Here is a 13,569-nt window from a genome sequence, read left to right as displayed (position 1 = left end):
AAAAGTAGCTAGATCACAGACCAGCTGCACGGCAGTGACCACCACGTGAATCCAGCTGCAGGAGTCACTCACTTTATGTGGTTCAGCAGGTCGTTGAGTGTGCGCGTCACCTCAGACGCCGCCTGGCTCAGCTCTCGCAGCAGGTGCTCATCAGTGCAGCTCTCATTGCAGATGGACACCAGACCCTCCACCGCATGCGCCACCTCCCTCACAGCCGCTATCAGCTGTTCCTGACATGCGGGACTGTGCAGCGTGGGAGCTACCACCTGAAGAGAGCAGCAGGTTCTAAATCAGTGCTTCATTCAATTACATAACCCATCTCTTGTCATGTGTGGAGTCTTCGAGCAAGTTATCACAAGTAACTAATTTTTATTGTAGGAAAAGAAAGGTTAACTTAATAGTATTTTACTATTATTATTGTGACAGCCAGGATACGATCTCGCAGGAGGGCAAGGTCGGTGGTGGCTCGGTGCGGCAAATGAAGTTTCACGCGCATCTGCTTCCTGGAGCATGTGCTGTGGCGTAGGGAGGAGAAGAGAGACGGCGACCGCGGCAGAGAGGGGGAAGTAATGTGCCTGCGACTGAGGGGAGAAATCCAGAGAAATCAAGAGGCGCCATCTTCTGGGCATCTGTAGAAATTTCCAGCATCGTACTTTCCGCAAACTATGGTTTAGTTATAAATACGACACGCGAGTGAACTTGAGTTAGTTGCAGTCGTTGCTAGTTTTGGACAGCAAGGCAGTCTTGTGTAGCAGTGAAGCCAGCTTCGAAACCGGAGTTCGACTTGAGTTGTGTCCGTAACTGTGGGAGCCGGAAGTCCTGAATTTGAGTGCAGTGGACCGCAGTTGGGGGACCTGAGTTCGAAGTTCAGTGGATTGTCTCTGAAGGTCTGGGGTTCGAGATACTGTGAACTCGAGTGACTGAGCTAGCCAAGGCAAACGAACAGTGAACTGAAAACTGACAGTTCTGATTTGTAAATAGTGCTTTGTGAACATTAGTTAAGATTAGCAGTACACTGTTGTTCTCAATAATCCAAATAAATTGTCATTGTCGTCTGTGGAGTGCAATAACGAATACTGTGTTACTGTGTGGAGTGGAAATCCCATTGTTGACGGGAGTGTTTACATTCAATTATAGAAAGTGATTATTGCAGTAACAATAAAAGTTACATTCTTGTTTTGAATTAAAGTTACATTATTATGGAAAAATTTGTTCTGGCAACGGGAATCGAACCCAGGTCCCCTCAGCTTGGCATGCTGAGTGCTCTTAACCAACTGAGCTATGCCAGACTCGAACTCTGCTCCTTTGAAAATTAAACTAATCTTCTCGTATTAACTTTGTTTACTACAGTTTATATTTGATAGCTGCTTCATACCACTCCATAGCCACAACCATAAAAACAGGGTCAAGCAACAATTTCATAAAGAACTGATGGAATGCACAAAGAACAAATCGTGGAAGAATATAACTGACGACACTCCTACGAATCAAGACACATAGCAGTTGCACATATCTGAATGGCTATTGGGCAGGACTGTCTTTTGCCTCTCATTTACATAGAATTGGAATTCTGACAGCCCTCTTCGCAATATGCAAGAAGATATGGACAGTTCTCATCTTCAACACTGCCCAGCACTCTATTCTACAAACATCTATGACCGATATTTGAAAGCACGTGCAAAACTCTCTTCCTAATACTTTTTTTTTGTTACTTATTACTGTTATTATTTCAAACTTTTGTTCGTTTACACATTGTATTGTAGTTTTAAGAGAATGGTCACTGGTCAAAAGTTCTAAGCTGCAATAAATATAAAAAAATTGCCAACAAATGATGTCGACCACTGTGATATCACCAGTGGAATCTTACAGACTCTCGAAGAGTATTACTACTGGTAATCTACTGGTAAGGTTTCCTAGCATTAGTGACAACTATTTGAGGAATGACTTACTCTCAGTTCTGGTGCTTCTGATAAAAAGTTCCTAGCAGAGGTCTGCATCGGACGTTTTCGCTTGAGCACCAAGTAGTTCATAGCATAATCCGATAGGTAGCGCACATGCATGATGGTTAAAATTGCTACGAGCGATAATTCTCGAATGGTATAAGCCGAGCGTTAGACATTCATTCTTGTTACAGTGATGAACTGTGTAGTAACATCATAGATGTTTATCATTTCAAAACTTTGCAGTGTTTAGCTAACCTCTCCATAGTACAACTACAAAACTTGCTTTAAAATGTAATATAAATGTTGTAGGTAAGTGGTTTTTTTTTTCCCCCCCACACAGGAGTGATTTTGTTTTTGCCACATCTGATAGATGTTATTGGACATAAATGTAATTATTATAAACGGAGAACACAATCACGATAATGCAAGAACTGTATCAAGTTTTCTAGTAATAATAATAATAATAATAATAATAATAATAATAATAATAATAATAATAATAATAATAATCTCTAATAATTAGTGTATCAATCTTTGCGTCTGTAACAGTTGTGCAGCATGATTATTCGTTTTATTATATTTTCTGTGACGTTATCTCTGTACTAATATTGTTATTAATCTACTGCTATATCAATAATATTTTGTAAAACGTTTCTACATTGTCGCAGTATATAGGCGGAACACTATGTATGGACCTATCATATTATATATGTGGTAAATCAAATATTGAATAATTATTAATTAGCAATAATAACTGTATATCGACGTTTTTCATACTATTTTATTTATAACTTCATGTTCCTGTTTTGGTACGTTCCATTGACTGTTCCATTAAACGTTTGTCATAAACGCAGAAAATAAAGCCTTATTTTTACCGTGTGAGCAAAACATATGTGTATCTTATCTGTCCCTTCCATACAAGATAAGATATGTCGGTGAGATGACTTTGTACTGTGCTTCTATTTATTACGAGTGTATCACGACTGATCGTATCTCACTCGAGGGTGCGACACTCGAACGAGTTCAAGCGAGCGATTTAACTCCAGTGCAGCACTCTGGTTCCTATTCTCAAACTCCTTAAGACCCTTTTTAATATCCCTAAAAGTTTGTATGCATATGAATAAACGTCAATACTGTAACTACTCACTCACCTTGGCACAAGCGACAAGCTGTGAGGTGGCCAGGGCACACTGGGTGGCAGCCCCTATCACCTTGTTCTGCGTGGCCTGGTCCTCACAAGTGGCAGCGATGTTCTTGGCCTTCAGAACGAGGGCAGCTGTTGTGTTTGCCACCACCTTGGCGAGTCCCAGCAGAATGTCCTGCAGCTCACGGCTCGACTCGTCCTCGGTGCCGATGGTGGTCAGCACCTGGTGCGACGCCTCACCCACACGGCTGGCTGCGTTCAGCAAGTTCTGGCGCGGCTCCTTGGTCTCTGGCTCGGCAGCCTTCAGCAAGTCGCTGAACGCAGTGCACAGCTTGCGCGCAGCGTCCAGCAGCTTGTCACCCGAGCCCTCGTCCTCCATCAGCGCCGCTATCATGCGCACTCCCCGCGTCATCTCTGGCAGGTTTGTGGTGATGGTGGTAATGGCTGCGCCCACTGCCGTGTGATCCACCTCATCTGCGGAGCCTGATGTCAGCGTCACCACCTGCGCTGTAGCGGCATTCATGGCCGCAATCTGCGAGCTCACATTCTGCTTGTTTGTGTCCAGCGTTGTCTCCTTCCATTTCAGCGAGGCCTGCACAGAAATAAGTTAATTCATCTCACATTCAACTGGGTTCTTTGCAGCTCAATGTGTCATCAAGGGTGTGTGTATTTAATATGTTAGCAGTCTGTAGTCACTAAACTTTCTAAGTTCAGCAGTAAACAGTAGCAACAGTATAGTATAATGTAGTGAGAATTCAATAGAGCTTTGATTTATCTTTCATTATTTAGTTCTACAACGAGTTGGAAGGCAGAAGGAGGGAGAGAAGAATGGTGAATCAACAAAAGAAAGAAATCAAACAAGTGCGAAGGGTAAGGGATCGAGTTAGGAGTGTGGAATGAGGGGGCAGTGGGGAAAGGAAAACAGTATATAATCTGAGGAAATGGTGTAGTAAATTCGAGGGACGACAGTCCATGAAGGACCATGACCGACCAGCCGGCTGCTGGCCTCACGTCCACATGCCGAAGAAGAGATAGACGATCATCCAACCAGAATGAAGGTATGGTGTGGTTAGCACAATGATCCCACCAGCTGTTATAGCTGGCTTTCGTAACCGGATTTCGCTATTTATCATAGCTTCCCAAGTGAATCACGAAGCTGGGTGGGTACTGGTCCCGTACACTGGCCGAAATTTCATGAGAAAACTTCTTCATCCATGAGCATTCGAACCAGTGTGCATTCCGTAACATGAGTCCTAGGCAGGATGCCTTAGATCACGCCACGGTGCAGGACAATGGTGTATTAGAGAGATGAAATAATAGCAGGGTTAATTATATAATATAAAAATGGATTTGAATGGATGCGATTTGTCAAGGTTATGGAATTGTTTTGTTTGTGATCAAGTTATAAATCAAGTGAAACCAATGTTATAGGGTAAGAGTGCTAATGTGATTGTGTTAAAACTTTTTCGATGGTGAATTTATAATAGGTTATGTTTTTCCTGAAATAGTCAACAAGGGTTAAGTCTTCTACAGTTAATAAGTTTAAAGGTATTTATGTTATGCACAGAAGAAATTATTTAGTTAGTTATGAGAAAGATGGGAGTGAAGTTGAATGAGAAAATTAGATAAATGGCTATTAGTGTAGATGAGAAGAAGAGAAGAGAAGTAGTTTAATAAAGCATGATAAATTAGAAGGAAGGATAAGTGAAAGTGGAAGGACATGAAAGACACAGTTAAGAGCAGGTATTAAGATCATGATTTGTCTGTGTTTTAAGCTGTAAATAGTATAAGTACGGGAATGCTGACCTGTATACAGAAATGTGAAGGGTAGGGAGGATAGAATATATTGAGAGAACTATATATATAGGCCTATCATATATAATTATAATATCATATCATTTAAATCCATATTATGGCGATAAAATGTTCCAAAATTAAAACTTTGACACATATAAACATCTTTCTTTTAGTTTATAACTAGCAGAATGTCAATGTTTATCAAATTTAATGACTGATTAACCATGAAGTTATTCAAGTTAATAAATAACGACTTTACTGTGTTAACATTTTAAATAATGATGTTATTGTATCCGATTGACTAATTTTGATGTTTCTGATATCATCTGCTGAATTCTAGTGCACGGGAACTCACTAGAATTCAGCAGATGATATAAAAATACATCGAAACTGGTCAATCAGGTACAATAACATCATTATTTGAAATGTTAACACAGTAAAGTCGTTATGTATTAATTTAAATAACTTGACAGTTAATCAATCATCATGTAAGTGTTAAAAGAGTGTATACAAGAATGAACAAATTTAATCATGTTAAATAGCAAATGACAGTAAGCAGAAATGATGATAGCCAAATGATGATAATCAAAGCTCCACTGTAAGTATGTTTGGATCTTCATATTCAGGTGTTTTTTTCTGTCTTCACTGCTGTGTCTATTCCACAGCCTTGTATGACTCCACAATATTGTGACAGAGCTGGGATACGATCTCACAACCGGCAGAAGGATTACAAGGTCGGCCGTGGTTCTGCGTAAGTGCGCACGTATCTGCTTCCTGTGGCATGTGCTGTGGTGTAGAAAGGAGGGGGGAGAGGAGAGAGAGCGACCGCGGCAGAGAGGGGAGATATCCAGATTATTCGAGAATGCCATCCTGACATCCGTGGAAATCTTCTATGCATCTGTCGACTGACCGCGAACTTTCTCGTAACTATGGTTTGGTTATAAAAGAAGAGACGGGAGTGAACTGTAGCAGTGTTGTTATAGTCAGTGGACAGCAAGCCAGCCAGTCTTGTGTAGCAGTGAAGCCAGCTTTGAGACCGAAGTTCGACTTGAGTTGTGTCCGTAACTGTGGAGCCGGAAGTCCTGAGTTTGAGTGCAGTGGACCGCAATTGGGGGACCTGAGTTCGAAGTTCAGCGGATTGTCTCTGAAGGTCTGTGGTTCGAGATACTGTGAACTCGGGTGACTGAGCTAGAAGAACTAGCCAAGGCAAACGAACTGTGAACTGAGAACTGGCAGTTCTGATTTGTAAATAGTGCTTTGTGAACATTAGTTAAAATTAGCAGTACATTGTTGTTCTCAATAATTCAAGTAAATTGTCACTGTCGTCTGTGGAATGCAATAACGAATACTGTGTTACTGTGTGGAGTGGAAATCCCATTGTTGACGGGAGCAGAATTAAATTGTAGAAAGTGACTATTACTGTTGCTTTAAATAAAAGTTACATTGTTGAGTTGGAATAAATTTACAATATAATAGGCCTACTTACCGGGTCAGAGCCCAGTTCAGGTATCTGTGCCTTTGTCTCCAGGTCCTTCTCAGCGGTAATGATGACATCATGGCCCGCACTGATAGTGCTCAGCAGAGCCCTCTGTGGTTCAGTCAACACACTTGTAATTCTCGTCTGCTGCACCTGCGCATAAGCAAGTAAGATATTGAGGTGAAACAGCACAACTACAAACAGAAAGATATTCCAAGCACTGCCTTTGTCTAGCTATACAAGCCCATCATCTCGAAATATTAACATTTGAAGAGTTTTTTTGCCTTTGCTTAAGGGGTTAGGTACAGCTTACGGTAGTACAATTCTGGAAATATTGAACATTTTTCCCTCCATTACTGTAACTTGTACAATAATGAAAATAAAGTGTAAAACACTGTCCTTCTGCTATATGAAAAAAAAATTACAATATAAAAAATGTATTTATATATTTTTTTTCAAAATTGAAAATGGTGGCAGTTCACTATGCAGTGATGAAGTGTGTCCCTCATAACTCAGACACTTTTCAACTTTTTCATGTTCTCTCTCTTTTATTTTATTGCTGAAATTCATGTTTGTAATATCATCCTCTTTCAACTATAGTCTTTAATAAATAATATATTTTATTTTGTGTTAAAGCAATGTACTGATGTTTTATATATTTTTTTCATTATTTTATTTTTTATCAGAAAATCTATCCAAGATAGAGAAGTGATTTTGCATCATTTAATAGATATAACATGCATAAATACACCAAAAAAAAATTATCACAGAATGTTATATAGTTTTTGAGTTATCAGGAAAACAGTTCTTGAAAATTTAATTTTCGAGAACTTAGCATTAAACAATTTTATGTGGGCTATAATTTCTTGAAACCAAAACTCACGTTCTTGTGTTTACAAACAAGCAGCCATGAATACGATAGTCACTGGTATGAGAAATTTAGTCTCCAAACTCTTTCTCATCAGCTGGTATGAGAAATATTGCTTCCAAAGAAATAAAAATTTTTTAGAGTGGGAGTGGCGCTATCCATTGTCAGGAGGGACTGAGGTTGCAGCATCCTGCCTTTTAAATCGTAACTCAAAAAACTACTGCAGATATTGATATATATTTTTTCAGTAAAATATACTGGAATAATTTGTGCAGTAAACAAAAAATATTTTGAAAATTCGACTTTTTTGAAGTCTTAAGCTGTACCTAACACCTTAAGGAGGCATAAAAATGTAAAACTTACCCACCATCTCAAAAAGATCACAATTATAAAGAACTTTTGAAATAATGCCCCCTTTCTTTTTAGCACACACTAAGATATATACCTACTGCATATTGAAAAATACTGGATGTCTCGATAACAGAAGGCCATAGTATCTTCCTATCATTTTAAAGTCAGTGCTTCAGTACTAAGCTATATAGGCTTATGTCATGTCTGCATTTGAATTTCAGTATTATGAAGTCAAAAGAAGGCTTTCTACACGGTAAGTTAAGTTGTTGCCAACAGTAACTCCTTGATTTTGAAATATGTTTTATTAAGGACTGAATTTTTATTCGCATACAAAATTCTATATCAGTACACTACATTAATTGTTACATTACAATTTAAAGCACAGAGGAAAGACATAGTTCTGTTTACGTCACGAACATAACAGTGCCTATGGAAATGCAAAAATTCTTCACATGAAGATTACATAAACTTCCTTACAAACATTTCTTACACAGAGAAATACTAAAAAGACAACAAAGGTGTCCAGCAGGTTTTCAACGAACTTTGCATTTGGTCCAGAAAACCTGATTTTTTTTTACGATGCATGTTCTAAATATAATTAAATTTCTCGAAATAAACTTTCAGAAAACTAAACCAAAAAAACAACATGTCGAAAACACAAAACAGGCACGGTCAAATGTGTAACACAGTTTTACACTCAGGCATATAAAATTTAATCCATCAGGAATCTTAACTATACCTGGACTCCTCAGGCATGTAAAGAAATGTGATTGTCCAGAACTTCGAAATGATACAGAAACAGTACACCACGTGACTTTGCATCCTGAAATACCTTTCTTTAAAGAATATAGTTCTGAAACGACTCCCAACACAAAACTTCAATACAGGCTTGCATGCAAGCTATACGGTGCGGGTGCAGTACGAGTGATAGCAAAGAATATGTACCTACTCTGAGTCCCTCTAGAGGAGCATGGAACAGATAAAAAGACATAATTAGCCAAGTGTACAACACGTGCTCGGGAGAGCTGCCCCCAAGCACTGGTTCTTACCATGGGTGGGGCGTGCGCCAGGTTCACCTGTCCACTCACTGTAGTGTACTGCGCACCGCCCATGTGCCCCATCCCGTACGGCCGGGCTCCTGCAACACGCACACAATCCGGCACATTGCACTCTGCGTCAAAATAAACTTCATCTCAAGCAAGTTTACAAATCCTCAATATAAACGAAATCCGCAACTTATTTTGTGAACGGTAAGTTATATAAATTGTACTACTTGGTATAGCAAACTAATTACTACTTACTTACTTACTGGCTTTTAAGGAACCTGGAGGTTCATTGCCGCCCTCACATAAGCCCGCCATTGGTCCCTATCCTGAGCAAGATTAATCCATTCTCTATCATCATATCCCACCTCCCTCAAACCCATTTTAATATTATCCTCCCATCTATGTCTCGGCCTCCTTAAAGGTCTTTTTCCCTCCGGCCTTCCAACTAACACTCTATATGCATTTCTGGATTCGCCCATATGCGCTACATGCCCTGCCCATCTCAAACATCTGGATTTTATGTTCCTAATTATGTCAGGTGAAGAATACAGTGCGTGCAGTTCTGTGTTGTGTAACTTTCTCCATTCTCCTGTAACTTCATCCCTCTTAGCCCCAAATATTTTCCTAAGCACCTTATTCTCAAACACCCTTAACCTATATTCCTCTCTCAAAGTGAGAGTCCAAGTTTCACAACCATAAAGAACAACCGGTAATATAACTGTCTATGGCGAGTCCTCGACATTACTTCATTTCCCCTTTTGATTTGATTTCCTGGTTGGCTTTTTCCGAGGTTTTCCCCAACCAAAAGGCAAATGCCGTGTAATCTTTTGGCGAATCCTTGGACCTCACCTCATCATTGTAGAAAATTACTACATTGTAAAACTGTAAAAATTGTAAAATATTGTAAAAATTTGTAAAAATTGTAATTGTAATATGGTAAAATTTTGACTTGTTCCACATCTTAAAGCTTCACTGCTCATGTAACGTTCATGGAAGATAATAAATGAATGAATGAATTATAAATTCTAACTTTCAGATTTTTTGACAGCAGACTGGATGATAAAAGCTTCTCAACCGAAAAATAACAGGCATTTCCCATATTTATTGTGTGTTTAATTTCCTCCCAAGTATCATTTATATTTGTTACTGTTGCTCCAAGATATTTGAACTTCTCCACCTCTTCAAAAGATAAATTTCCAATTTTTATATTTCCATTTCGTGCAATATTCTCGTCACGAGACATAAAACTAATTACTACACAGTGAAATAATTTTAATAGAGACTGAAATAAAATGGTGAACTTTTCCTCCACCTTTTCCAAAGGGAATGGGCATATGTCACTCATCTTGTTTTGTTCTGTATTTCACGCTACAATGCTTATCTAATTTGGGAAAGAGATGTCCAAAAACTAGGAAAGAGATTAACAAGTTTGATTGAAAATACAAAACAGTTGAGTTTAAATTTGGGGGGGGGGGGGGACAGTTTTCATGAGAAGATAAAGAGAAAATTTTCACCTAAGAATAGAAGACATAAATATTCAAGACGTAGGCCTAGATGTCTCCTAGTTACGTATATCAAGTCTGGAAGTTGCCTGCAGCTGTAGGTGAGCTAATTTTTCTGGATCCTCCCGGCTCCCATACTGATATCCTAACCCTCCCGTATTTTTCTTTATCTGTCATGATCGCCAATTTCTTTATGTAACTTAAAAATAATAACTGCTAAATATATTTATATATAAACTGACATTAATATCGATAGTTTAGCAGGTACCAATCAGTACAGATATTCTGTTCTGGTGATCTTGTAATGTTGGGTGTAACTGTATGCACATATAATTGTAAAGAGTTTTTTTCACCTTCAATAGCAAGACAAAAAAATTAAAATTAAATGTTCTGCAGCATCCCGTTAACAAATACAAGTAACATTGTGTCCTAACTCACACTTGTATAATAATTAAATAGATAGTTTATATTATTATTATTAGTATATATATATAATTTAATATAAACCGTTCCACCAATGAATCCTGGTATCACACCCCAAAAATTGCGCTAAAATTTATCGTGGCCAAGTCTCTCGTATTTTTGTGATCAGAATTTGGTCACCTTAGTTGCCTGACAATTGAAAACTCTAAGAAATCGCCACATATGTAATACCAATACTGCACACAAAAATTTATAAATGTATAACAGACTATGAGAACAAATAACTGCTTGAATCTATGAACACTGTTCGTAACAAATTAGAAAAATCAAGGGCGCAAAGTCCTGTACAATATAGGCCCTACACCAAAGGCAAACACTATAATAATCTGGAGATGAAATCATGTACCTATAGGGTTACATTTTGAAGCAGATACAATATTTTTAAATTTTAACATACACACAAAATGGTAACACATTTATATGTATCGAACAACGGAAATAGTTCATTTATCACACTCATTTGTTTTGGTTAACATGGTAACAGGTTTTGTTTATAATGTGTCAAAAGCAAATTTACCTCTTATTGAATTTTTAAACCACTTTCATTGACTGTGTTTTAAAATGGTTTTGACTTTACAAGATCGAATTAGTCTTGTTCAGTGTTATTATGAATGTAAAGGAAGTTTAACAAACGGCATATGAAAATTCAGGACAAAACATAATTTACTCAACACCTGGCCCTGATATCAATCTAAAAGATTTTTGGCTGTTGTGATTATTTAAAAGACCGAGTTTTTTTAAACTAATTCTACGACTACCGACAAACTAAAATATGTAATTTCGCAACAAATTGAAGATATTCCACCATATCTATTAGTAAATGCTGTTCACAATATAGAAGAAAGAATGTTGTTTGTTAAAAAAACAAAATGGCGGACATATTCAACATTTAAACTGAATCCAATAAACCCCATATCTTTATGAATATAAGTGTGTCCTTGTTTTGTGTATATCTTAATTCTTAAAAAGGTTATGGTGACTCAAAATGTAACTTACATTTGAATAATCATATAAATTAGGGACATGGTGTCTGGAAAGGATAAGGGTTTCTTCACGAAATTAGTCGGAAGAGAAGGACAGTCTGAAGGAAGAATATCACCCAAGACACCTCTGAATCAAGTGAATGGATAGAAATGTATGGATCAAGAAGATCAAGATGATGGTGGATGTGGTCGAACATTTTATTCAATACAAATGGCAACAGATGTAATATAATGTTAAGAGACAAGCAGTATGAACACTCACCATCTGCTCCTGCACGCATTATGGCTGGCTTAGCCAGAGACTCCGTGTTCACCTTGCCTATCTTGCTGGTCTCGTGCTGGAGAATGGTGGCCCTGCAACACCACGCATGCACACATTGCACTAGTTGTGTGGACAGGAGGGTCCACGGAAAGAACATGCTAAGTTAATTTTTGTTTTGATTTTGGTGCCATCTATTTGCTCATAAGTTAACCAACCTTTCTAGTTAGTTAATGGGTTTAAAAAGGACGCATCAGCTACTTACCTAAAATTCATTCATAAACAAAAATATCATAAGCTGAATGCTAAAACGGACTAAAAATGTTCTCGCATTAAAAACGAGATAGAGAAATGCATTATCAACAAGGTGATTTGTAAAAAGTCATAAAAATGGGCAGTTCTTGGACCCCCAGGTAGTTTCAAAAAGAAACAATAACTCAAAATTTTTTCGGGCTTCCAACCAGGTCATGAGTTGGTGATCCACCGACGTTTCGAGGATGTTCATCTTCTCATCTTCAGGGTTAAATGATATCTAAGGTACCCAGCTCCTTAATTTATAGTGCCAGAGGGAGGAGTCAGCCGAGGAGCTGTGCACTGATTGGCTCTTATTAGTGTGGACTGTGGCGTGAACGCGGCCGACATATCATCTTGCTTTGTGCTTTTCGGCTGATTGACCTTGGGTCTCACGATGGGCTTGGCGGACAAGTTCTTATGTGTCCTCTGCTGATGACGGCCCGTCGTCTGGGCATTGAGAAATTTAATAGCCAGTGCCCATGCCGCGCTTAGTTGGAGACCCGTGTCCCGATTCAGGTTACCGCGTTCCGCCGCTATGGCCAGGGTTTCCTTTACTCAAACACTTCACCAGGACCTCGGTGTTATTGAAATTAGCCCTATGGCTTTTTTCAATACAGTGTTCAGCCAATCCGGATTTTTCAGGCTGCATTAATCTGATGCTTCTTTGATGTTCCGAAAGACGCGTAGTTATTGTGCGTCCCGTCTGTCCAATGTAAGCAGCCTCACATTCACAAGGAATAATAAAATAGACACCACCAGAAACAAATTATCTGGTGAATTTCAAAACTATAAAATTCTATCAAATATTCGGATGTAGAAGGTAGGAAATGTCAAGTATAAGTAAAACCAAATATCAAACAACAAATGTAACCTCTGAATGTAAGTAGAACTTCTTCTTGTCGTGACGCTCTTGTGGACAAATCCCAAATTCGAATAGTATTCTTGATACTTCGCAATTTATTTCCCTTTTGTGCAGACCATTCTCCTTAGCATTGCCACCATATTCTATATTTTAAGTACTTTTGAATGTCTTGCTACCTCTCGCGTCAATACATCTGAGAGCCATTCATAGCACTGTCTCTTTGCTGCAGCATCCGCTGCCTCGTTACGGGAAATCCAACATGACCTGAAACCCACACTACTTCAATCTCAGAATCGGAGCATAGAGTGTGTGAAAAAGGGATTCTTAACACAAGCGGATCATCAGAATTCAAAGACTGCAGGGACTGAATGGCACTTGAAAGAGTCGGAGCAGATAAGGAATCTACCTTAGGATTGTCCAATTAAAAACAATAAAGCTCTGTAAAAAGAGTACAGTTCGGAAGTAAAAACACTAGTATATTGGCTCAGTTTATATTTGAATATCTGTTCATTTGCAATGAAGGAACAACCAACATAATCATTTACTTGGGATCCATCAGT

The 13,569-nt window shown here is 38.5% G+C and overlaps 1 protein-coding gene and 1 non-coding gene across 4 annotated transcripts in view; both read right to left on the bottom strand.

Moving 5' to 3' along the window:
• rhea (Talin_middle and talin-RS domain-containing protein rhea) overlaps window positions 1-13,569 on the bottom strand; it is a 182,890-nt gene that overhangs the window by 67,005 nt on the left and 102,316 nt on the right. For all 3 annotated transcript variants that reach the window (XM_069836354.1, XM_069836352.1, XM_069836353.1), the window contains exons 8-12: window positions 11,857-11,948; window positions 8,630-8,718; window positions 6,371-6,514; window positions 3,095-3,679; window positions 73-266 (exon numbers count right to left, since the gene is read on the bottom strand). In XM_069836354.1, the coding sequence (XP_069692455.1) occupies window positions 73-266; window positions 3,095-3,679; window positions 6,371-6,514; window positions 8,630-8,718; window positions 11,857-11,948 (1,104 nt within the window). The remainder of the gene's footprint in view (window positions 1-72; window positions 267-3,094; window positions 3,680-6,370; window positions 6,515-8,629; window positions 8,719-11,856; window positions 11,949-13,569) is intronic.
• On the bottom strand, window positions 1,213-1,289 carry TRNAG-GCC (transfer RNA glycine (anticodon GCC)). The gene has a single exon. It is a non-coding gene; the product is annotated as a tRNA-Gly (tRNA).

Source organism: Periplaneta americana, chromosome 9 (genome assembly GCF_040183065.1).
Source record: "Periplaneta americana isolate PAMFEO1 chromosome 9, P.americana_PAMFEO1_priV1, whole genome shotgun sequence".
Lineage (NCBI taxonomy): Eukaryota > Metazoa > Arthropoda > Insecta > Blattodea > Blattidae > Periplaneta > Periplaneta americana.
This window is presented reverse-complemented; position numbering and strand designations above follow the sequence as displayed.